General features: G+C 30.7%; 1 protein-coding gene across 1 annotated transcript in view; it reads right to left on the bottom strand.

Annotated features, from left to right (window-relative positions):
• The window catches only part of LOC148271998 (cell adhesion molecule Dscam1-like), a gene marked incomplete at its 3' end in the record, with an annotated part of 29,819 nt that extends 13,322 nt beyond the window's left edge, over positions 1-16,497 (bottom strand). The window contains exons 1-2 of the mRNA XM_088240641.1: positions 16,419-16,497; positions 4,093-4,474 (exon numbers count right to left, since the gene is read on the bottom strand). Coding sequence (XP_088096767.1) covers positions 4,093-4,141 — 49 coding nt within the window. The remainder of the gene's footprint in view (positions 1-4,092; positions 4,475-16,418) is intronic.
• Between the last annotated feature and the right edge of the window lie 9,261 nt (positions 16,498-25,758).

Genomic DNA, 25,758 nt, shown 5'->3' with positions numbered 1-25,758 from the left:
ACGATCACCGTTATCAATATGTTTCTTTTTTAGGTGATACCGTGTGCGTTGGATTTGTTCCGACATTTCGGCTACCTTTGCAAGAGCCACACAGTTTATCTTGAAGACGGCTCCTGCAATGGTATCTTAAATGTCAGAACAATTCCAACACTCACGGTATCACCCAAAAAAAAAACATTGACAACAGATAACTGTTTCAGCAGAAACGTAATAATATAGAATTACCACTTTCATTTTTTAATTATGTGTTTTAGAAAAGTGATCATGGAAAATCATATTCTTAAGCGTTTTGTATCACTGCGTTAAATTTAAAGTTTTTGAGACATTTTTTAAGAAAAATTTCATATTTTTCTCAACGATTTCTTCAAGCAAAAATAACGTTAGATTTTTTATAAGCTTTACAAATCCATCCAAGATTGACCTAAATTGCTTCGAGATAGACCAGTCAGTTCCAGACCCGTTGGCCATACCTGATACATAGGATTATTTTCTGAATAAAAACAGGCTTTATAAGAATTCTAGGACACGTAAACGAAAAGAAATACTATCCAGATGAGAAATTTAATTATCTTGAATGATACAGGGAAAGGGAGGTGGCATCTGTTTTGTTCTATTTATTTTCATGATCGCACACTTTTTCAATATCGCTAGCAAGTAAATGTATTTATAATTTTTGTTTGGAAAACAATTTGTAACATCCAAGTTGAACAGTAATGTTTTTTTTTATTGAAGAAAATTTAAACATGGTTCTGAAAACGTTTTTAGATTAAATAGGCGCCTTAGATATGATTTAATGTTTCCTTTTCAAAATTCTCAATAACATAGTTGATTTGCCGTATCTTTTACAAAATATTGGTTTCCGTTGTCCTCTTCGCTAAACTAGATTAAATTCCCTTTTTTATGTACCAACCTGTAAAAACAATTATACCTCGAATTTATTCACTAAACGTACCTGTAGAAATTATAACGGACTCAGTATTGATGTAGACATTTTTAACTGCACGTTGCATTTGTACAGAAAATTTCTTCATGGGGTCGATTATTTGGGATAGTTGCTGAATGTACATCTTGAGTGGTTTATGCTATGTATATGTGCCGCATGTAATGTATATGTTTGTGTATGTTTTATATGTGCGTTCATGTGTGTGCGTGGATGGCTCGGAGTGTACATTCGGTATTTTTATTTATTTTAATTTATTACCTCCATGGAAAACGCAAATGTCAACAATTATTCTTTTCTCACTTAAAATTCTTTTTTATTTTTTGTCACATTCAATGTTTATATCTTTTTAATTTATCTATTAGTCTTTTTATGTTAAAAAATTGTTGTTTTAAGTACTTTTTATGTATGACTGTATGTTTTCTGAATAAAAAAAAAAATAGATCAAAAACCACCTTTTTTAATGCTACGTTTGGTATGATGACGATAGTATCATACTTAAAAGATAAAATAGGTGCACAAATATTGAGATGAGTACATTATGTAAGGCTAAGATAAGCATTATCGACAAAATCAAGAAAGGAGATAGGACAAGTAGAGCGAATGGACAGCAAAAAACAGCTGAAAAAAATTACCATGTGAATGTTGATGCATGCAATAATTGGCGTGCGTATATGAAGCAAATCATTAATTAGAGTAGGATAATTTATACACCGTCATTTTTGCGAAAATCATCTCAAAAGCCCCATAAATAAATAAATATCCCAGCACGTCTTGCAGTTAAAGAGCGCTTAGAGGTTTGGGCTTCTAGATCCTCGTTTCCAGTTATGATTTATTTCAATTATTACAGAAAGGAGCTAGATGCAAGCTAGATGAGCTAGCACGTCTTGCAGCTACTGAGCGCATGAACGGTTGAAATTCTAGACGCCATTTTCAAAATTTTGGTATTTTATGACATTTACAAATTAAATCAAGATTTTCAATCGTCTTGCAGCTTCAAAGCTCATAGACGAGTGGAATTCTAGCAACTTAACATTATATTAATATATTTACAGCAAAAAAACATTGAGCAGAATAGAAAAAAAGAAGAAGCCAAGTCGGTATGCAAAGACAGTCATATGGCGTTCTATCTTCTCTCACTACCCTAACAGGGTAAATGGAAAAATGATTTGTTTGTTTTTGTTTTAAGGAAAAAAGATTCAGAAATCAGTGTTTTTGAACTAAGTATACAAACTCAGTCATAGTTTAACATAATAAAGAATATGTATGGGGTTTTTTTTTATAAACATTATGATGTAAATTTATTGTTTCTATTACTTTTATTTATGTTACTAGGAGCTGTGTATAATATTTACAAAATTATAAGTTGTCACCTAAACGGACGTGTATTTTTTTTGTATTTTCGTTTCTTATTGTCAAACCAATGCACATCATAAGTTCTTTTGAGAGACCTATTTTTCTTAACTTAATAATTTTCTGTTTTGAGCCCCAGAGAAAAGTTTCAATTTGCTTTCGCAGTGGTCTCATCTTGGTAAGTTTGTTTGTTGTAGACTACTACATCAACCCTGATGATTGACGCAGCAAAAAATTTGGTGAAGAGTGTAAACGGCCGGCATAACAACTCAGAAAACTCGTTATGCAATTGAATTTGCGGCGTGAAAATGTGAAAAAATACCGTCATATAATTTTCTTGGAAACTTTTTAAATAAGATGGAATCATTTCCATTTTGGACAGCATTTTTAATTTATATAAAGCTGCATATTATATTAAGACGTGACGTTACGGTTTCTAGCTATTTTGAAAATGTTACGCAGCTAGATTTAAAAGTGCAACGTAAAAAAGCCAACAAACGCAGTGAAACATTCAACTAAAAAGTGGAACACGAAATTTATGAAAACTAATATAAGTGAGGACTTTTTTAGTTTTTAAAATAATTGCTCGAATTTGCATATCAGAATAAATTATATTCGATATTTTATAATCGATATTCTGATCAACTGTGAGAAATTTCAATTTTAGGCACTTTCAAGGCCTATGATAGGTCTTACAGTAATACTCAATCAGCCAAGGAAATATTATATAATAATATATATAAAATTTTTGTGAATAAAAAAGTTTTTTTGTTTAGATAGCAACTGGAAGATTCCAAGAATCGAGGTACTTAGGAGTCATTTTGGCGAGTGATTTAAATGCAAGATACTATTAATATGTTACAACAGGGATGAAGAACATTTAAGAGAAGGTAATATAGAAGTCTAAGCATCTACAGGGCTTATGATCTGTCGTTGGCTGGTTTAAGTGGCCACTTTACACACTGTGTAACATTTACCATTCTGCCCATATTTAAACATCTATACTCCTTCAATTCTTTCATCTGTTGATGTTTGTGAAGTTAAAGAGCTGAAACCTTTATTTATGCGGGTGAGATTTATCTAATTGAATTATTTCACCTGCATACTAGGCAACGCCTGAAAATGTTATTTTTGCAATTTCTATACTTCTTCATGGACCAGGTGGATTTATCATTAATATTTTGAGTTTGTCCAAATTTAATATTTCATTTTCAGGCGTTGCCTAGTATGCAGGTGAAATAATTCAATTAGATGAATCTCACCCACATAAATAAAGGTTTCAGTTTTTTAACTTCACACACGTCAACAGATGGAAGACTCGAAGGAATATAAATGTTCAAATATAGGCAGAATGGTGAATGTTACACAGTGTGTAAAGTAGCCACTTCAACTAGCCAATGACAGGTCATGAGCCCTGTAGATGCCTAGACTTCTATATTACCTTCTCTTAAATGTTCTTCATCTCTGTTGTAATATGTTAATACAAACAGCTCCCCAGGGAGTTGAATCCAGTGCTTGTCTACAAAAATTTGGACAAACTCAAAATATTGTTGATGAAAGATACTATGTATTACAATACGCATTGACAAAGAAATGTACATAAAAAAAACTGTATTTTTACATTTACTAAATATTTTCATTTGGGAGTTTTTTCAATTGGATCAGAATCAAGTTGCGGTTGAGCAGGGTCGGTAACAATACCACGATTCCACAATTCTGGTAATCATTATACTTAATAGAATTCTACCTAATACAATAATTAAAATTGAAATAAATAAATAAAGAGAATTTGCACTTACCATAACAGAATGTGACGAGTATAATAAGCTTCCACCCTTGAAGCCCCATTCTTACCACCGTTAGTCTTTTAACTTAGTCACTCAACATTTCACCCACACTTAACTTCTTTACAAGCTATCGTCTGGTACGGACCTTTTTTTTACCTAGTTTCCTTCAATAACGAACCGATTCGTGTTGAATTTCCCGCCAAGGCTTCGTTTGCCGAGAGTTCCACTCACATTTTTATCGTCAGCACGGTTGAAAGCTCTTGTGAACCCTGGCAGCGTTCGTTTGCACGTATGTTCTAAAAAAAGCTCATTTCCTTAGTCCGTATTGGCCGGATCTGATCTTGTTTGAGCTGTAAGTCCTGTTAGTTTTCTGTACGCATTGGTTAAAAGGGCGCTGAAATGTAACATTGGAAAAAGGAAATTAGTTTTCGAATCTTTCACAAGAAAAAAGGTATGTATTGGCTTAATATCGAACTGAATACGTGAGTTTTACAAAGAAATAAAAACTGCTCGTTTGTTTATAAATTGAAATAAAACACAGTATTATTTTGTTACACGCCGACTGATTTCGGGGTTATTACTTCATCATCAAAAAGTCGACGTATATTAATAAAAGTGGTTTGCACAAATTTGTATACACACAAGTATAAAATGTGATAACCCAAAGTGAAAAATGTTTTTGATACATAAAAATACACGATTTTATTATTTTATAAATCACCCACCAGCTTAAAAATTCCACAAATCATAAGACGTTTGACATTTGAACTGACATTTAAACATCTAACGATATGACGTATATTCATATAATAAAAAAAGGTCGGTAGCCAAAAAATAATCACGTACGTCAAATTATAAATTATTATTAAAATTGAAATAAAACTACTTTATTGATAAACATCCATTGTTTTAAGTTCTACCAACCGGTTTTGAAGCCACACAAGCTTCCATGTCAAGGTTTACTTTACTAATGAATATCATTTTATTTTATATCCAAAAAACACTGAGGGGATAAATCTTGTTATCATTGTCTTTGTAAAGTTGCAAAATGGAGAGAGTAAAATCTTTATTACTATAAAAAAAGAGTGGACTGGACAAATTATTGTTTATTTTAATATTTATTATCTCGGCCTCGTTGTGTAATGGTCAGCGCGTTTGTCTACCATGCTGGAGGTCTTAGGTTTGATTCCCGACTTGAATGACATAAAACGTTTGTTTAAAATGTATTCTTCCACTAGAATAAATACGCTGCGATTGGTGTATCAATGTAGTGGGAATGGTGATGATAATTTTATTTTTTTCGTAATAATGATCGTAATTTATGGCTAACAGAGTTCTATGTTTTCTTATTTGGACAACTGCGAAAATATAATCTACTCTCTCTCGTTTTAAAAGATACAGCGTTAACTGTTTAGATTTTAAAAATTAAATACAAAAATTCTACAACAGAAAATAAATAATTATTATCATCATTGGACAAGAATTCGCCACACAGAATTAACTAAGACTTTTTCAATATTTTTCCAAAAGATTTTAATGATCCACATATATGTTATAAATTTCTAATTGGAAATAAATTCTACGTCCGTACAGACAGACAAGGGTCAAATGAAAATTTATTCGACCCACGAAATAATTACTCCAGATGAGTTTGAAAGAAGAAGTAAATTATTGGGAAGGATATTTACTAGTTTGTTTTTGTAAAACCTTCTCTCTTATTCCTTTCATTCCCAGTGTCAGGGGGAAGAAGTGTAGAAGCTTTTCTCAACAACTTTCCAACTTACCAGCGATGCAGTTAAAATAATTGCTCAAGTTTCCATGAGGTTATACTCGTACCTACTACAGACTTTCCTAGTCCATGAAGATAGGAATTCCCATGCATGGAAAAAGCTTAACTTTTTAACTTAACTTCAAACTTAAATTTGAATATAATTCTTGCACCTTTTGCAGAAAATTCAAAAGATAAACGAACGATATAAAACAAATGAATAATTGACAACTTTCCCATATCAGCATTTCAATGGGTAAAGGACACTATACTTCTTATTTTTTTTAAACTAAAAAAAAAAAACTTTTTAAAATACAAGTAAAACGACTATGTCAATAATTATAATAACAATACATAACCACCGTAATATAACTTTTGCAAGTATTTTTATTTAAAGCATTAATTTTGTCATCACCGCTATTCTTTTTTCAGGGCACTGCATTGGTACATTAAAGCAGTGAATCTTGATCATGTTTATTATATAAATGTAAGGTGATCAGTCTTACGCTTCAGGTAACAGTCTAGGTACTATGTAATGTTATAGTGTAAAAACACCATTTTAAATTATATTTCATTTCAACCATGTCGGGAATCGAACCCGAGACCTCTTGCATGGAAGGTAAATGCGCCTACTATTACACCACGAAGCCGACATTAATTTTGCCCTGACAAAGATGTGGGTATGTTTCAAAACCAATAGACATCGAAAAGTCTATAAATATTTTTTTACAAATATTTACTATCATTCAAGTTACATTTTGATCAAGCGTTGTAAGAAAATAAGAAATTTGTTATTTTGTTGATTTACATACTTATAAACTTTACTATAACAATATATATTTTTATTTTACGTTTGATTTAAAAAAATCTTTTTTTTTTACATTTAATTTGTAAATATTTTATTTCATATTAGTTGCAGTTTTAAGAACAATTATCATTTTCAAAAATATAATAAACTTGTAAATTATACAGCGTGTATGGTAAACCGTGTCACATCTGAAACCACAATGATCGCTTTGGGCAAGATGACATATTGACATATTTAAAAAAACAATTTTAAAAAGTTTCAACATTTGAAAAAAAGGTTGCTATGGTTTCAAAAATGATTAATTTTAAATTCCTTACCTAATGTGTCTTCGTGTTCATATTGCTCATAAAGTTCATTGCTCATATCGTGGTTTTGGATGTGACAGAGTTTACCATACACGCTGTATGTCGGTAAATTATTTTGTGTGTGCACAATATTATATCAGGATTTTATTATTATATATGAACAAACACGAATATTTGTGTACCTTATAGCAAAATATCAGTTAATTATTTATCGGGACAAATATTGGTTGACATTTTTGTTTTTTAATACGAAACATTGTTTTAATAATGAAAAAAATAATATTTGCGTTCTTATGATTTACCATGAACTTTCAATTTGGGTTTATTTTCAACGAGTTGTAAATAATTTACTATTAGAAAATAGAAAACAAATTTCACGACACCATAACCCGATTTAAATGTTGAATGTTTTTTTTTGAAAAAAATGAAGTGTGTTTTGATTATATTATTTATTATTTTTATGTCGATTTTAAGACAATATATATTGTATATTGTCATATATATTATTTTTTCTCCTAACTTTGTAACTTGTTCTCGCATTATATTTGTGAAAAACTTTAACTGAATGGATGTACTATTTTTATAAAATAACTGTTGTTCTTCTTAAATAAATAAATTTTAAAAAAAAGGCAGTATAAAGACGTTTAGGATATCTCTCCAGTGGCAGTGATTTAGTTGAATTATATTTTGAGTAAAATTTCTCGAAAAACGAACCCGAAACCCCAAACCCACGGTAGCCAAAAGTGAAGATTAAATGAAAAATACCTTGAACAATTTTAATTTCTTTTTAGACCAATCAGCGCTTTCACTCTCTAACGAGCATTTTTTGATTGCATCATTAGGGGGCAAAAGCGCTAATTGGTCAAATGAACGAGTAAAAATGTAGTCCAAGTAGATTAAAGGTGAATTAATAAAAGTTTTTGTTATTTTTAAAGAACAATTAATTTTCATCAAGAATTGTCAGTAATTAATAAACCAGCATTATTCTTATGTGTCCGAGAAAATGAAGAATACAGTTCTGTGTGTAAAATCGAGATAGAAAACTGAACGAGTATTTTCAACTCGATGGCTACTCTAGGTAAAAATTCTGAAAAATTGAATCGTAGGGAAATAAGTCCGCCTCGTGGTGTTGGCGTGTTTGCCTACAATATTTGAGGTCCCGGGTCCGATTCCTGGCAGAGGGGTGTGAAATATTGTTTTTTAAGTTTGTTCTGCCTTACTTTATTGACTCTGACAAGACTGATTACTTTGCATTCCACGTGATAAAATTGATCCCGATATGCTGCAATCGAAGTATCAATGCTGTGCCATGAGCACCACTGGGCGCTGATAATAATAATGATTATGATTGTGTGATTATTATAATGATAACTTTAATTAATTTTTTTATCAAACTTTTGACATGTCTTATTAGGTAAAGGGATCTGATGTTATTTTTTTATCATATTTAATGAAAAATTAAAAAATATTTATTAAATCATAGTTAATATTTGTGTGCAACCACTTAGTGGTTTTTCCTTAATCAACGGTTTCGAAAATTTTCCCTTTCTCTTCGTCAAGCTATTAACTACACTAGCAATAAAATTCCAGTTTACACCTTTATCATAGTAGTAACACAAAAATATAAAACTAACTTGCTGATACGGCATATGTTAGAAGCTAACAGTGATAACATTTACTTGATATGTAAAAATAGATATGTTTAGAATTTTACAAAAACATGTACTTTTTAAGAAATTTATGAATTAAAAAAAAAATTTATAAAAAAACTCATTGAAATTTTGACAGCACATTAATGCTTTAAATAACTATAGTAAAATATTTATTATTTAGAAACCCATAAAACGACTAAGTACATCTGCGCCACAAGAACGACAAAGACCACGAAGGCCCGAAATACGATGGATGGACTGCATCATGCGGATACGACGACGTTGGAAATAAGGAACCGGAGAGCAAGGGCAGCAGACCGGCAAGAGCGGAAGAGACTCTGGATACAGCCATGGCCTATCCAGGGCTGTCGAACTTGGTGATGATGATTATTTATTATTTTGGAATAAAATTATCTTTTTACCTAAAACCTAGAAGCGAAATTTCTTCTTGAAAAGGAGTTTCTGAATAACCGGTTCAATTGTAGGTAGTTTAAAGTGCTGTCATTTAGTTTTGCGAAAATGTGCAAATATATTATTGAAGATTTAATTGTTTATAAAATATACCAGAGTTAACACGCAACTGGGTCAAATATAAATCCCCTAGGACAAATAGGTTCTGCCGATTAAACTGAAGGATAGGATTATATGTAGGACTGTTTTGTTGTAGAGACAAACAAGTAACTAACTTTTTTTTAATGACTTTAAATTAAAAAATGGTTTCAGTGTTTGTTGCCGTATAAATATGTTTTTTTTTTAATGTTCAAAAATTTCAATAGTTTCTAATTTTTACAACATCTACATGTTTTTAGTAAAGCTATAATTTTCTTGAAAGCGCTGTCGTTATTTGGCGGCCATGGTACGCTGTGATGCGGTGAGCGTGACAAGACAGCTGGCTTAGCGGTGACCTGGGCCATGATTAATCATCATCGGTACATATTGAGACGGTACAACGTAAAATCGATATTTATGTCCAAAATGTGTATATTTAAATAAAAATGAAAAATGCCTTTGTCGGTAACCTGTAATTGCTTGTGATCAGAAATAATAATTGTATGCATATTCTTTTTTTTATACAGAAATTTTAATTTTACCGTGTATAGACAATTGAAGACAAATGTTAACTTTGCATTTTTACATGGACCCAGAGATGTCAACTGAAAGAAAGCGGTACCGTTGTCTAGTGGCTGTTAGCTAACCTAATTTTATTCACTGATCAACTTCCTCTAATGACTTTTTTTCATAAAACGGAGACGTTTTGCGGCGGAGACAACCTAGCATTATGAGTAGGTTAATTTTAAATATGAGGAGTCGTCGGAAGTCGAAAACCATCGTTTGCAGGAGTGAGGTGTTTTACAATTGAACGATGTTATGCAGAAAAATTATAGCAATTTCGTCAAAAGCGTGAATAATGATATCTTTTTTTGTTTTAGAATATTTTTTCATATTTTTTTTTAATTTTTATACACCAATTGATGTGAAAGTATTTACAATTATTTATAAAATAAATAGTACACTGACACTCTGAAACATGTCTGTGGGCCAGTAGAGTGGCTACATCTATAAATAAAAAGGAAATTATATTGAATGTACCTATTGTATAAACATTTTCTTTTATAAACGTTGTATTTGTATTAAATATTGGATTAATTAAATAAATAAAACAGTAATTGAAATGTTTTTGACTATAACCAATGATAAACATTAAATATAATAGTTTTTTTAAATATTACAAACAAGAATCTGTTTGTGATTGGATGATTTTTACAGTACCGTAAGATTTTTCAAATAGTAAGTTAGTTAACATATTACAACAGAGATGAAGAACATTAAAGAGAAGGTAATATAGAAGTCCAGGCATCTACAGGGCTTATGACCTGTCAATGGCTGGTTTAAGTGGCCACTTTACACACTGTGTAACATTCACCATTCTGCCCATATTTGAACATCTATATTCCTTCAATTCTTTCATCTGTTGATGTTTGTGAAGTTAAAGAGCTGAAACCTTTATTTATGCGGGTGAGATTCATCTATTTGAATTATTTCACCTACATACTAGGCAACGCCTGAAAATATTATTTTTTCAATTTCTATACTTCTTCATGGACCAGGTAATTTAAAAACAATATTTTGAAGAACATATTCTTCATCTCTGTTGTAATATATTAATATAAACAGCTCCCTGGGGAGTTGAATCCAGTCCTTGTCTACAAAAATTTGGACAAACTCAAAATATTTTTAAGTAAGTTAGTAATAAAATAAATATATAGTAAGTTTTTTTCAAATTAAGGAATGCCGTTTTTGTGATCGACACCATTTTCAGAAGGTGATTAATAAAGTTTTTTGGATGAAATCTATCTCGCTGTTTTTAACAAAAAATAGGTGAAATTGACTTTACTGCACTCGATAACATAAATATTTCATTTTTTTCTAAATTCTGGACTGACTGATTTCTGCATAACTACGTTTAATTGTTCCACTTTATGTGAATTTCTAGGTTAAGTGCAACTTAAAAACTTTAATAGTTTTTTTTAATTGATAAAATTTCGTTATGATAACAAATCCAATACCAATTCAATACCAAATCACGTATGCACTATTTTCAGATACAAACATGTTCACCGCTACGCGAGTAAAAATGACTGGCATCTTGTAAATAACGGCACCGCTGTATGACGTTCTGCTCATATCAATAGTATTTAGTTAACCTGCGCTACGTGGTTCGTTCGCTCAAACCATTGTTTCGCGCATCTAAAAAAATTCAGGTTTCGATTACCACTGATATCAAAATATTAATTTTATTGTTTTTAAACGAGGATGTTTTTTTTATCTAATTAACTATTTTTATGAGTTAATACAACACACATAAAAAATGCACTGTTGTGAAGATAAAAATATAAATTAAACAAATTCGTATTTTTTTGGTGAAAAACGTTTTACAAAACAACCAATCAGCGTCTTTTTTATTCAAATGATTTGAAAAATTAAAGATATAAGCAATATTTAGAATTTTCAATAAGCAAATATACTTTCATTTTGTTTTAAAGCAAAAAATAATCAACCTTCTTATTGACATGACTAGAAAAATATTGTTAACTGCAAAACTGTTAAAATAATCTTATAATATGGGTTTACTTACAAAAATTAAAATACTAAAAGTGCAATATTTTTCAGAATTAGTAGGTAAGCCAATATAATGCGATAAATTCAACTAGCGATTTCAGTCAATAATATTCACGATAGTAGTTGACTGCAAATAAGCATACTTTCCAGGAATAGAACTTGAAAGTGTCTTATGTTTTGCGAATCTATCTGCAAGGGGATATTTCAGGCGAGTAAAAAGCTCGGAATTGGCGTCTCGAGGCAGCAAAATACTGATAAAACTCTCCAAATGACACGATTTGAGAAAACTAGTTACAAATACAGTTTTATAAAAAAATTAAATCGTTTTAATCTACTGAGATTTATTTTTTAGGTAAGTATGTGTAAACCTACGAAAATGACTTTGAGAAAGATATTTTCTGGTCCATTAGTTCCAATGACCAAATATTTTCTTTATAAATGTCATCAATTAAAACTATTTGAAAGAACTGAGATAGTTTCATGAGTTCGTATATATCTTATCTAAAGATGACTGGAAAAGATTTGCTTAGTCAAATATTCAAATATTTTTTTCTCAATATACCAATTACGTATTTAAAAGATTTGAATGGTATACCAACAGTAAACATATCGACATTAAAAAATCTAATTATTTAATGGATCGTAAGGCAAATTTGGCAGGATAGTGAAAAGTATTTCGGAATGTTTTCAATTAATTTAAAAACAATATAGGAAATAAAAGTGTTATGTTTAACATGTAGAGCTAGTAGGAACGCTACTTAAAACTCATTTTCATGTTTAACTTAAGCAGTTATAAAAATAATTCAAACTTTGTGTAACATTAATAAATTGATTTTATGAACTTCGGACAGAAGTCGTGTCGCATTGAAAACTCGAGACAGAATCTGGACTTTTTTGGTGTATTTTTTTTTAGATTTAAACAATCATGAATAAAGACCAGATCTTGTCTTGAGGTAGAAATATATTTTCTTTATTAGTCCTAGCTTTAATTTTCTTAAGTCGTGTTTGATTTCAATTATACCTGTTTTAATTATAAAAAAATAAAAAACATATCTACTCTTTTTTACGGATTGAACTAGTACGCAAATAAATTAAAATTAAAAAAATATTTTACAAAAATAAATAAAAAAATAAGAAAAAAAACTCATAAATGAATATCATTTTTGTTATGACCCATACATTAACAGATGTGGATAGGTAGATGATGATGATAATAATCTCACCTGTGACAAGGGAGAGGGAGGGGTATATGACCTGTCATCGGCTGGCTTAAGTGATCCCTCTACACACTGTTTAACATTTACGTGTCCAATATTTGTGATTTGCATATAGATACCAACACAACTTCTGATAATCAATAAGTAGGCAAGAAAATTACAAACGTAAGGCAAAATAGTTAATGATACACAGTGTAAAAGGATACCTAAACCTTCCAATGGCCGGTCACAAGCCCTGTAAATGCCTAAATTTTCACATTACCTTATAATTCTTTTATGACGGCTTAGGTATTAAAAAAAACCTTCATCCCTGAAATCCAAAAAGTATTAAATCCCAGTGTCAGTCTTCAAACACGTATTTGAAAAATTTACAAAGGTATTTTTTTTATAATTAACGTTGTTATTTATTATATTATTTGGTACGTAAATTGATAAACCAGCTAAGTTTACAATAACTTTAACCAAAACATAATTTAAAGGCAATCTCATGAATACAATGCTTGTCTTACACTTCACTACTCCCTACCATTGTAAAGTTCTAATTTAAACTTACTCGCCTTAAACTTAGCACAGCTTTAAAATTTATTATCGTGAATAAGCAAAGTATTTTAAGTACTAGTTTTGTGATTGAAAAGTTGATGGACTTACAATGCTGATACTTACGATCCGAGTTATAGCGCTGTAGAAAACAATTGCTGTCACAATTAGAGAACAGAACTTTTTTTTAAAATTATTTATTTATCTTTGTACTCGTATTTCGTACCTAACAGGTAAATAATACAAATAATTTATTAAAAAAAATAAAACTTAGGTCATGGGGCAGGAAGTAGAGCGTAATGCTTTGAAAATACGTACCTGGTTAGCACCATACGAAGGAACTGATAAAAGGGTACTCGCAAAGGTTTGCCTTCGACTTAATAAAGCTCAGCCGAAATCAAGTGAGGGTTATCATAGAGCCCTTGCAAGGCACTGCAGATTGAACAAACACCTTGCTAGAATGAACCTTTCCCAAACATTTAAATGCAGTTTCTGCAGTGCAGATGAGGAAACACCTATACGCATTCTATGTGAGTGTGATGCTTTGCATCATAAAATAAGCTTTATCCTGGAGATGTTAAAAACCCAAAAAAACCTGATTCCTTACGGATCTGGGCTTGGAGAAGGAGATTTGGCAAAATGTAAACTCTCGCTTTCCACACAGTGGCCAGGCTCTCTATAGACCTGGGCATGGAGGGTGAGAACTATTTGCGAGGACCCGTCTCAATAGATCTTCATAGGTTGCAGTGACGTCAGGAGCTAACATAGTACTGACCCCACCTTTAACAATAAGAATAGGAAATATGGACGCGCAAATATGAAAAGAGGGCTGTGGACACCGGATCAGGAGATTCGAGGTTCGAACACCGATTCTACAACAATTTTTTTAACATTTTCTAACACGGTTAATGACAAGTAATAGAAAACGGCCTCAAATGTAAAATATTTAGATAAATCACAAATACATATTTAAAATAAAATGGTTTAGGGCCAGACCACGTAACTCGAAACCGTGAGTTAAAAAAAAACTAAGCGTTTTTTTTCAAAACCCCATTTTTTTCTCTTATCCAGCCTCTTTCCTTGTCCGCGTCTTGTGCGTATCTATTCGTTGGTTAAATACGTCTTTTATATCATTTTGTAGGGGAGGTGTAGGGGTTTGTAGGAAGGATATATTTCAAAAACATTTCAAAAAAGTATATTGTTTTGTGTCCTCGGAACGGGTTACGCCAGTGACATTATTTTTATTATTAATTATAGTTTTTAAGATAAATATGTGAAAAAATAAATAAATTTAAAAAAAATGCTAATCCGAGAAATGAAAGATTTATTCCGTTTTAAAATGAGTTTTTGGAAAAAAAAAATAAGAATTTAAAAAAAAAAAAGATTGAAATCGTTGCTCTAAAATTTTGCGGTCTGACCCTGAAACATCTTGTGTAAAAAAGGAAATTGTAAGAAACCACGTACAAACGAAACACCACAATAAAAAAAGACACTCATAATATTTTTAACAACCGTAATTATTATTGGTCATAATACAAAACATGATACAGCACCCTATGGACTGATGGGCGCAGATAGGAAGTGATGACGATTTTCACTTATCATGATAATTATATTACAAGAAATTTATCATGATATTTTTTTATTATTTGTATGTTTGTGATTTCATTTCAGCATTTTTTTTAACTATTAATTTATTTTGAAAAAAAAAAGAAGGATGGGCTTTAATGGTTTTTATCGGAAGCAAGATAATTTTTAATTTAATTTTTGTTTCTTACATAATATGGAAATGGATTTAAAAGTCGTTAATATATCAAAATGTATGTTTATATTGAAATCAATATCTTAAATATGTCAAATCTCACTCTACCCCAACTTGATTTCCATTTTCTTATGGCGAGTTATTTACAACTCTTTGAAAATGGCTCTTAAAATTAACTATTTGGGTTAATCATAAGAACGCAAATATTTTTTCAAAAAAATATAAATATATAAACGACGAAGAAAGCATTATAAAATTAATGCAAATTTATTTTAAATCTTTTTTTTATTTGCATAATTTAAATAAAGTTTAATTGAATTATATTTACAGCAAAGGTGAACAAAAATAAAGTTTAAAAATAATTTAAGTAGTACCTATCTATTTTTTTTTATTTTTAACCAATTAAAAAAATATTAATTCTTAGACCGTTTGATATTGCATGCTAAAAAGGTATAAAAGATAATGAAAAAAATAAAAAAAAATAATTTCTTCCTTATCTTTCGAAATTCAAAAGGGATTTTTTTAAGAAAATATTTTCATTATAGTATATAATATCATATTGACTGATTTCTGATGATTTTAAACATTGTTATCTTTATTTAGTAAAGTTACAAACATATTTCAGAGATTTAAATATTTCTTTAGGTAGTAAAAATATAATTGCTTATTTTTTTTATTTAAATTTAAAAGTTTTGTTTAAAATTCTTTAAATATGCTAATTGGAAATTTCAGAAATAATAAGTAGAACTAACTCACCTCAACAAAACACTTACTTTTAAATACAATATATAATAAAACGGTTAATCATGATCGCATGACACGTGGAGTGGTATTCCTATGATCTGATGTGGATTATGATGTATATCCAGATATTTATTTGATATTAAAATATTTAATGAATAAAATTGATAATCCTACTGGAAAACTGATGAATATACATGACACGTCATTAAAAATCCATGCCCATTTCGGTCCGAACAAGAGCATCTACCTTGCAGGGGAACAAAAAATATGACCTAAAATAAGCTTCCGTCCTATTCTGTCAGATACTCTATTGGAGGTTATACCGACTGAAAGGTGGTTTGTCTCACTCCCTCTCGTGAGCGCAACCGCGAGAAGGAAAGAGACAGATAACAAATGGCACCATGATGCTAACAGCTAAATAGTACCGGGATTTCATGTAGGAAAAGGCGGTAAAATCACGTGGGTTTTCCGTTTAGAAAACGCGTCCGCGCCGCGAGGTGGTCGCCTCGCAACTAAATCTGCGCCATCCCTTATCTGCTACCCAGAGATAGAATAGCTCCGAAAACCGGGCACGGACAAAAAGGTTCATACATACCGCCGCTTAAAAATATTACGCGCTTACGTATGATTTCATCGTTTGGACTAAAGCGCAAATATATATGATTCCGAGACTGATTCGAAATCGTTCCATCTCGCGTATCTGAGAGAGAGCTTGCATGTATTAAAAACAAGTAAGAAAATTACGTAAGAACATTGTAAAAAGTTTTCTCTGATCTGTTCGATAAGTTTTTTTCTCTAAGCAAATACTATAGTCGTTTTTATGATCGATTCAATATTTTCACAGCGATACAAGAATGGAAGAGAATAGCAATAACCCAGGTCAGGTCAACTAGACCGGGTATTTGCCTATCTAATCTCATTTGGTAGGACTTATTACACTAATTTATTCATGTACATATTCAATTGTGCGGCCTAGAGACGTTAAGCCTTCTGATTAATTACTACCGACCAGATGATGGGACAATTGATAATCTTATCAATCTGAATAATGTATTATTTGATAAACAATGATTTAACTAACAAAGTAGAGATCTTAAGATAAAATTAATCGTTCAGTAAATATATCTTCATTATTAACAAGCGTAAATGTAAAAATAATCACTTGTAATATTAATAGTGGTATGAAATTCTGATCGTTTGTTCCTTGAGGAAAGAGGTTTACTGTAAGTTGGAAACTACCTGAAGATTTTTCATGACTGAAATTAGTAGAGTGGTTAATATATGTAAATCAAATATTTATCTTAGTTTGTTGTTTCTATATTAATGAGCTATGTGTATGATATTATGGCTGTATTACATTTATTGTTGAATGAAGTTTAGTTGTACTTGTATTCAGTGGTAGTAATAAAAATGAGGCAAGTGAGGCCCCGCCTGATTAAAAAATCAGACTCCACACGTTCATAATACGGTGCGTTGAATAAAAAGCTTTAATATGAAAATATCTCATCGTAAAAACACGGTTAATCCCTTGATCAAAATATGTTTTTTCGCAATGTACGAGCAATGCACTCGACATTTTCAGTCCGTCAATTTAGTCGCAGTCCTTAAGACAATACGTAAAGCAAAAAACACCTTTATCTCAATGTACATATGGTTGGATTTGGAGCACATAAATATTGGTTAGGCTGTAAGTAAAAGAGCCTCAAACGACTTCCTCTTAAGAAATTATACTAGCTGGAAATGACCTTGGGCAAATGTATTATCCAGAATTCGTTCAAACGATGAGTCCTAAGTAAGTCTGATTTTTATAGTGCTTTGTAGAAGAAGTAAGAGGAAGAAAGCAGCGAGCGGAGTATTATCATATCTAGTCTTGTGTTAGTCCATTAGTCGTTAGTCGCCTTTGGTCACAACCACCCGTTTTGGCATTGAGAAGGTATGTACCTAGAACTTAAAAACTTTTTTATATTAAAAAAACTAAAAAAGTCGTAGGTACCCAAATTATTCTTATTTTCGTTTTTTTTTATTTGTAACGTAATTTGGGTATTTAATATTAAATATCAAAGTCTAGCAGTATTAGATAATAAAATGAATTCTTTAATTACTAGAAAATTAAGTACCAAAACTGCCACTGCCCGTACTCATTTAAAAATAAATAAATAATTACATACACGGGTTCAATTTATCATTGGGTCAAGAAAATTAATGATTTCTTTCACGTGCCCATATATCTGTATATATTTTAATTGTTTTGTTTACTTACATGCCACGGTTGAGATGAAATATTTTATAAAGAATGTAGTTTACCGTAATCTAACAAATAAATTAGATACCTACGTTCTATTTGATAAAGCAATTCAGTGTCCAATGCACAATCAGGTATTGAGCCGATATAAATGGGAATCGAAAATTTATTGCCTTGCTTCCATAAATATAATTCGAGAATCCAATAAAATGTATGTACAACTTTTGCTTTTGTTGTTGAAAAAAATATTGTCAAGAACCGATATTAATGAGAATCGAAAATTAATGGCCTTGCTTCCATAAATAAAATAAAATTTATGTACAACTTCTGCTATTGTTGTTGAAAAAATTAATGTCAAAAAAATATTGACTTACTTCATTACATAAAGTCATAGAATAAGGAATAGTCCAGAAACTACATAAATTAAACAGAAGGTGACTAAACTACTCTTTAGGGAGTAGTTTTACGTTTTAACCCATTCATTTTTATGTAGACGTCGCTCAGTACGCAGCTCCCGATTTGAATTCAACTGTGGCGTGTTGTGTCGTTTTAAAGTATAAAAATACTGCTGGGATCTTAAAAAACAGAATGGAATCACATTTCATGTATAAGTAGCAAATGTATGTGTAAGTAGCAAATGCATTACTAAAAAGAAAAAAAAAAAATTCCCGTCTGTCTTCAAATCGTCAAAGAAAACAAAATTGATATTTTGTAAGTGTTGCCAGGGTAGTCAAATTATGTGACTCTTTGCTCACCTAGTGAGACAAATAATGAAAATTAGACCTATCAGATTAAACAACACCATGGTGGACATCTGACCGAAATTATCTTTAAAACATCAAATATAATTTAACATGACATAAACATTTTATGTAAAATGAAATGTGTTTTATTTTTTTAAATTGAAAGTTCAATTATTAAATTACTCCTGTGAAATGATCCTTTACTTATCTACTATGTTGTGTCAATCAATGTTTCCGCGTGTACAATTTTTTTTTTAAGAAATGTACAAATTGCTTTTTGCTTAAAACAACTAAATTACATTTGTGTTATGATTAAATGTTTCGCGATCTTGCAACACTACGCGGTTACTTCACGCATGCGTGTTGCGAAAGTGGAGTTTTTTTTTTGACACAGTCCGATGTATTCAAATATGATTCTTCGCTCCTTCTGGACTATTCTTAGTTCATTTTTAAAAAAAACATGTGAACAAAAGTAACTGAAATCGAACTTCTTATTTAAGCCGTCTTTAAAATTTTATCCGTAGATCATCGTCTTAATGATATTTAGATTTGTTCACCTTTTATTTTAAAATTCTAAATTCAATTTCCGATTTCATTTATATTTTTCAAAAACAAAAAAAACAATTAAGTATGAAATAAAAAAAAATTATACTTGCCAAAACTATTGCCTTCTCACTTTTTTGTTCGTAGAATCTTCCTGCATCATATTTTTATCTCGCTTTAGTTTGTCATGCGCAAACACAATTTCTTCCTTCATAGGAAACTACTGTCTAGATATCTATTAGTAAAAGCTTTGCTGATTACATTTGCTACGAAAAAGAATGCCCTAAGATAAAAAAATATAACACCTACGCCATGAAAAATCATGTTACATTCATCTGAACAAACCTTTTGACGAAGTGGAATGAAGCTTTTCTTGTTGTTTTCTGGCGAATAAAAGCAGTGAAATTTGGAACCTGAACAGAAAAAGGCAATCCGTGTGTATTGGTTCGAATGTTTCGTGTTATAATGGAACAGCCTTTTGAAATAATCTGAAATGGCTTTCTCGTAATTTCCATTAAGTTTAGGCCCTCCTGAGCGCGGTAAAGTAGCGCGGGAATCGATACCAAGCCTCTCGGGGAACAGCGCTTTACTTCTGGTAACACCGACTTTGGTAAGAAAAGTATTTCGAATTCGAATAAAAGAACGCACTCCTTAGACTTAACGGTTCAAACTTTAATACTTCTTAGAGCTAACGGTTATTAAATTATCTTCAAAAAAATGTTAATATGAAAATCATTACATCGTATTCGTTGCATCGGATAGGTACTTATTTTGTGAGTCGAAATTACAAATAGTTTAAATGTGGAATTTCATGTAAATAAATTATACGGGGTGACTGAAACTGAACCCGTCAAAGCAAATTCGCATGTAAAAGAGGTCATTTGCTAAAAATGGATGTAACTTTCCCTTTATAAAGTTTGATTATTTGGGAGATATGTCAATTTTTATACTTTATTGAGATTTTCCAAAATTTGACCTTCGAGCATTTAGAACTTTATTTTTTTCATTATTTTACTATTTTTTATTATTTCTTTGTAGTCATAAACATTTGTGATTCAAATATCTCGAAGTTTTCCTCAAAAAAGGGTTAAAAAAAGGATATTACGGTTTTAAAAATAAAAGGTGACGAACTAGAGAATTATCTGAGAGTAGAGAAAAATAATTGAAACACCGTCGTTTTATTTTATTTCAGGTTGAATTTGATCGTTTAATTTTTTTTTTTTAATTTTCAATTGTAATATCTTATTTTCCGACCCTAGTTTGAGGAAAGTTCCGACGTATTTTAATTACGAATGTTTTTGACTACCAATAAAAAAAAAAAAAATACTAAAATAATTTAAAAAATTAAAGTTCTGAATGTTTGAAGGTCAAATTTTGGAAAAATCTCAATAAGGTGTAAAATTTGACATATGTTTCTCCCAAATCATTAAACTTTAGCAAAGGAAAGAAAGATCGAATAATTAGCAAATGACCTCCTTAATGTGCGATTTGCTATGGCGGGCTCAGTTCCAGTCACCCTATATAATACTTGTATTTTAATGAGTTTATTAAAATCTTCCACAATAATAACCAACCAAAATTAAATGCAAGCATAAATTATGTTTCAAATATATCAAAATGTTTGTTGACAGGCAGGATTTTTCATCTAAGGAGTTATTTAGATCTAAATCTATTGCAACACAAGGGAAAAACTTTTTTGAGAAGGGAATATGGAACTCTAGGCATTCACAGGGTTTGTGATTGTCATTGGCTGGTTAAAATGGCCAGTTTACGCACTGTGCAACATTCACCATTCTGCAAATGTTTAAACATCCACATTTCGTCAACTCTTCCAACTGTTGACATTTTCAACTCTTAAAAGACTGGCGTAAATAATCCCTTTACGTGCGGTGATGTAACGTTGTGTTACCACTAGTAAAAGACGGAACATTCTAAAGTTCAGACATTTGAAAAAAAAAAAAAACATGGAGACATACTGCTTAATAATTCCTTTTCCATAATTAATGCAAACAAACTTATAATTTAGCCCTGTTATAGCAAAATAAATTAAAAATCACAAATACGTCGCTCATGTTACGCGCGTGCGTCCCCCATCATTGTCATCAACCGACTGAAGACTAAATCTGTTTTAGACGACACCCGCCGCAGAACAGCGTCTCTGTCTTCCTTGATATGACTTATATCTTCGTGTTCTCTCTTGTAAAAGGTATCTGTATAGATGTGTTGCTGAATTAGCGGACATTAATTCTTCGCGTAGCAAGGATAAATATTTTTTGTTTTAACATTTAGTATATTTATACAAATGTTACTTTCTAAATCGAGTGTGAAAATGTCCATTTGAGGATTACAAAAAATATGAACTCAACTTTTTTTTAAATAAGAGAGATATATCAAGTCTTGTGTCCTATGTCGACTAGTGTGACATCACAGCCACACAAGAGTTAAAGTATAAAAGAGACAAAACCTTTTAAAATGTGGTCGATATCCATTTGACTGAACCATTACATTTGATAGGCAACACCCGAAAACATTTTTTTATACTTCTACTTATATCAGTTAGTTTAATAATCAATGTTCTGAGATTGAATCTTTTACTTCAAACGAAAATTGATTCTTACAAAAGTTAACATATAGAAAGAGTTGTAGAAATGTGGATGTTAAAAAATAGGCCAAATAGTTTATGTTAATCAGTGAGTAAACTGGCAACTTAAACCAGATAATAAATGGTAATGAGCCTTGTAAATACTTAGATTTCCATATTATTTTCTCAAAAATATTTTCCCTCTCGGTTGCAACAAAATTCAGATCTAATAAAAACATTTTCGTGAATCAAAATTTCATATAAAAGTTTTATGTGACCATTGAATTATTTTTTTAATTCAGTAAAAATATTTTGGGTTCATCTAAATGTTTTTGTCCGGATTTCACTCCTAAGAGGGTTAAGAATATAAACATACTACTAAGGAAATGAAGAACATTTTATAAAACGATTTTTTTTTCTTCGTAACTCTCTAGGGGGTTGAATACGGTCCTTGTCTTCAAACATTTAGACAAACTCAAAACATTGTTTATTAATCCAACTGGTCCAGTCATAGACAATAATCATTAATATTATTTCAGGAGTAGCCACTAGGCAATGTATGTAGTATGTATGGAAATTAATGTATGTAGGTAAAATAATTCAGTCCGATGAATCATACCTTTGAATAAAGGTATAAGCTCTTTAATTTCACAAAAATTAACGGATGGACGAATTGAAGAAATAGGGATGTTCAAACTCGTGCATGTTGATGTGTACTACGCAATGTGTAAAGTAGTCACTTAAACCAGCCAATGGCAGGTCAAAAGCCCTGTAAATACGAATAATTCTAAATTCCATTCCCTAAAATTGCCTCAATGCTTACGAATTTTCTTTTTAATAAAAAAAATATTTGGACACGAGTCCAGGAGTTGGTAGGAGCAAGAGTGGATCCTGGGTTCGATTCCTAATATTGATGTGAAATATTTTATTCAAAAAATGTTTTTTTACTTTTCATTGTCACTAGAATGGCATTTGAGGCACATGACTGATTATCATACATTTATGCAATAACTATTTCTTTTTATTTATTAACTAACTATTTCATTATTTATTTTTTTGAAAAAGAGATTTACTTGAATTCTTTTTTCAGACCATTTCAAATAACTTGGGCTGGACAATGTCATTATAGGTCACATATTTTGTGCTGATTTACGTCTTGCAAACCTAATACTATGTTTTATTGTTAAAGATTATAAATCTATCACGTTCGAAAAATCTAAGTGGAAGACGAATCTACCAGTATACGTTATTATGATACTCTTGTGACATTAGAATTATTATTGAAACAAAATATTAGAAACTTGAATACCTCAATTCTAGTAGTATATGTAATATGTATAAACAACTTTGTGCTGGATGTCCTATAAAGGGTTTAATCCCGTGTTAGACGGAAATGTTTTGCATAAAAAATATGATCAAATTATTACGAAATTATTTTTAATTTTTATTAAGTTTTTAACCGATAGTAATCATTTAAAAAAAAACAAACCCAATCTTAAATTTATAAATATTTTCAAATATGAATACACGGATAAAAAGTTTATTTCATTGAATTATTAGTAAAAATGTAGTATTAATCGAAAAAAGCAAAATTTTAAATGAAATTAAGATTCATGAACACATTTTCAGCATCCATGATAAATAATTTGGATCAAAACTGTTTTTCAAATAATTATAAGTAAAAACGTTTTTTTAAATATTGTTGTTCTCTTTGAGATGTTGTGCTGGAGGCGTATGTAAGGAATACTCAGAATAATCCAGCGCACCATCGCTTACATCTTCAGAAACTAAAGCTGACGGATAGACTCTTGACTATGTGCATCAAGCGAGACGATATTTTGGTAATCTCGTAGATCGAAAGGTAGGCTGTCTGGAGAAGTTTGTTGTGGTCTGCTGCGTAGAAGGAAAAAGAGGACATAAGAGGTTTCCCGTGCGCTGGTCGGACCAAATAAAGACTGTAACAGGTACTTCGTTCGAGGGCAACTATAGTCATAAGGTACTGACTAGGAAGAGATAAAAAGATTTTCAATAATAATGATGCTTTGGAATTAAGTTTCTGGGATATCTCTACATGAGAGAGTGCGGGTATTATCCTTGGCTCTACCCGACCGAGTTTCTCCAGGGTATGCTTGGCTACAACAGTTTAGAGACTAGAAGGAATGTGTATTTGACTACACTTTTTTATCAATTGTTGCGCGGTATGATCGATAATTCTGAAATTATGATGAGCATTGGTTTGTATGTTCCTGATAATTACCTAAAACAGCGTCAGCATAGATTGTTTCATATTTCGATATTCAGGACCAACCTGCCAGTTGGAAGGGCTACCGCTATGCTGAACAACATCGCTCTGGATATTGATCTGTTTTATGTATCCGAAGGAGTTTTCCAGAGCAGGATTCTTCGACTACTTTGACATGAGTCTCTTTCGTGTATTTTTTTTCTTTTTTATAATATGTACGTATTAAATGTTTGTTTGTAATCTATATGTTATATTTAAAATAAATAAATAAATAAATTGAAATTGAAATAAATTAATTTCTCAACAAAAGCTATTTTCAAGAGAGGCGTACAAGTTTGAATTTTGTCTAAGGGAAAATAATATTGCAGGAGACTGCTGCGAGATATTGCATCTATTGATATATGTATTATTAATCGTGGTGTTCTGTGGCCTTATTCTGTAATTAATTCGTTTTGTAAATTCATTCGTATCCTATGAGAGAGATAAAGAGCAAAATACGATTTCAATTACGATAGAGTGAGATGGAGATATGACGAATGATCGAACTTACGAAACGAAATCGTGAAAATAAGCCTGCAGATATTGACTAAAATTTATATTCATGTAATCTTGTTATATTTAAGGGTAATACTTGCAAACCCGGCAAAATCCATCTCTCTTTTTTTGTTTTGAGCAAATCTCAAAAAACTGATACAATACTTAACTTCAATTGAGTTGTTGTGACTCCTAGGAATGTCATTCAGCGTATTGTACTTGTTAAATACTCTATGTTTTATGATAAACAAATAAAAAAAGCAAAAAAAAACCTTTTTTTAAACATATTTTTTTAACTATACTCAGTAAATATTTTATTTGTAAGCAGTGATGACATAAGCATGATTATGTTAAAAAAAGTTTTGAAGTAAAATAATAATTTTATACATTACCAACTTTGCAATACTCAAGTAGAAGTTGCTATGATTGCAACAAAGTCGATAATTTAAAAGTGAAGTCTTGATGCTTCCACTTTCTACGCTGTATCTCAACAACAAAGGACACTTATGGTCTCATAGGGTTAGAATTGCGTTATTATTTTTTTGTAAAATGAACCTTTGAAAAAATAAAATAAAAATTCACAAAAATATTAGTAAGCGAAGTTCAGAAGAAGAAGATTGAATTAATACCGTTGTTTTAAAGGGTTATTTTCTTTTTAACAAATTTCAATATATCATTTTACCTTCGTTTTAGGGACGATGCGATGAACAAGTATTATATTTAAAGTAAACAAACACTAAACCTTTATGAGTTGATAGTGATCCTTAACTAGACCAAACTCAAACATCAAGTTTAATTAAAATTCATCGCTCAGTTTGCTTGTATAACCATATTTACAATAAAAGGATAATGTGAGAACCTTACTTCATAAAGGTATCAA

Source organism: Micrasema longulum, unplaced genomic scaffold, assembly GCF_059751315.1.
Source record: "Micrasema longulum isolate JH-2025_06_02 unplaced genomic scaffold, ASM5975131v1 h1tg002537l, whole genome shotgun sequence".
Classification (NCBI taxonomy): domain Eukaryota; kingdom Metazoa; phylum Arthropoda; class Insecta; order Trichoptera; family Brachycentridae; genus Micrasema; species Micrasema longulum.
This window is presented reverse-complemented; position numbering and strand designations above follow the sequence as displayed.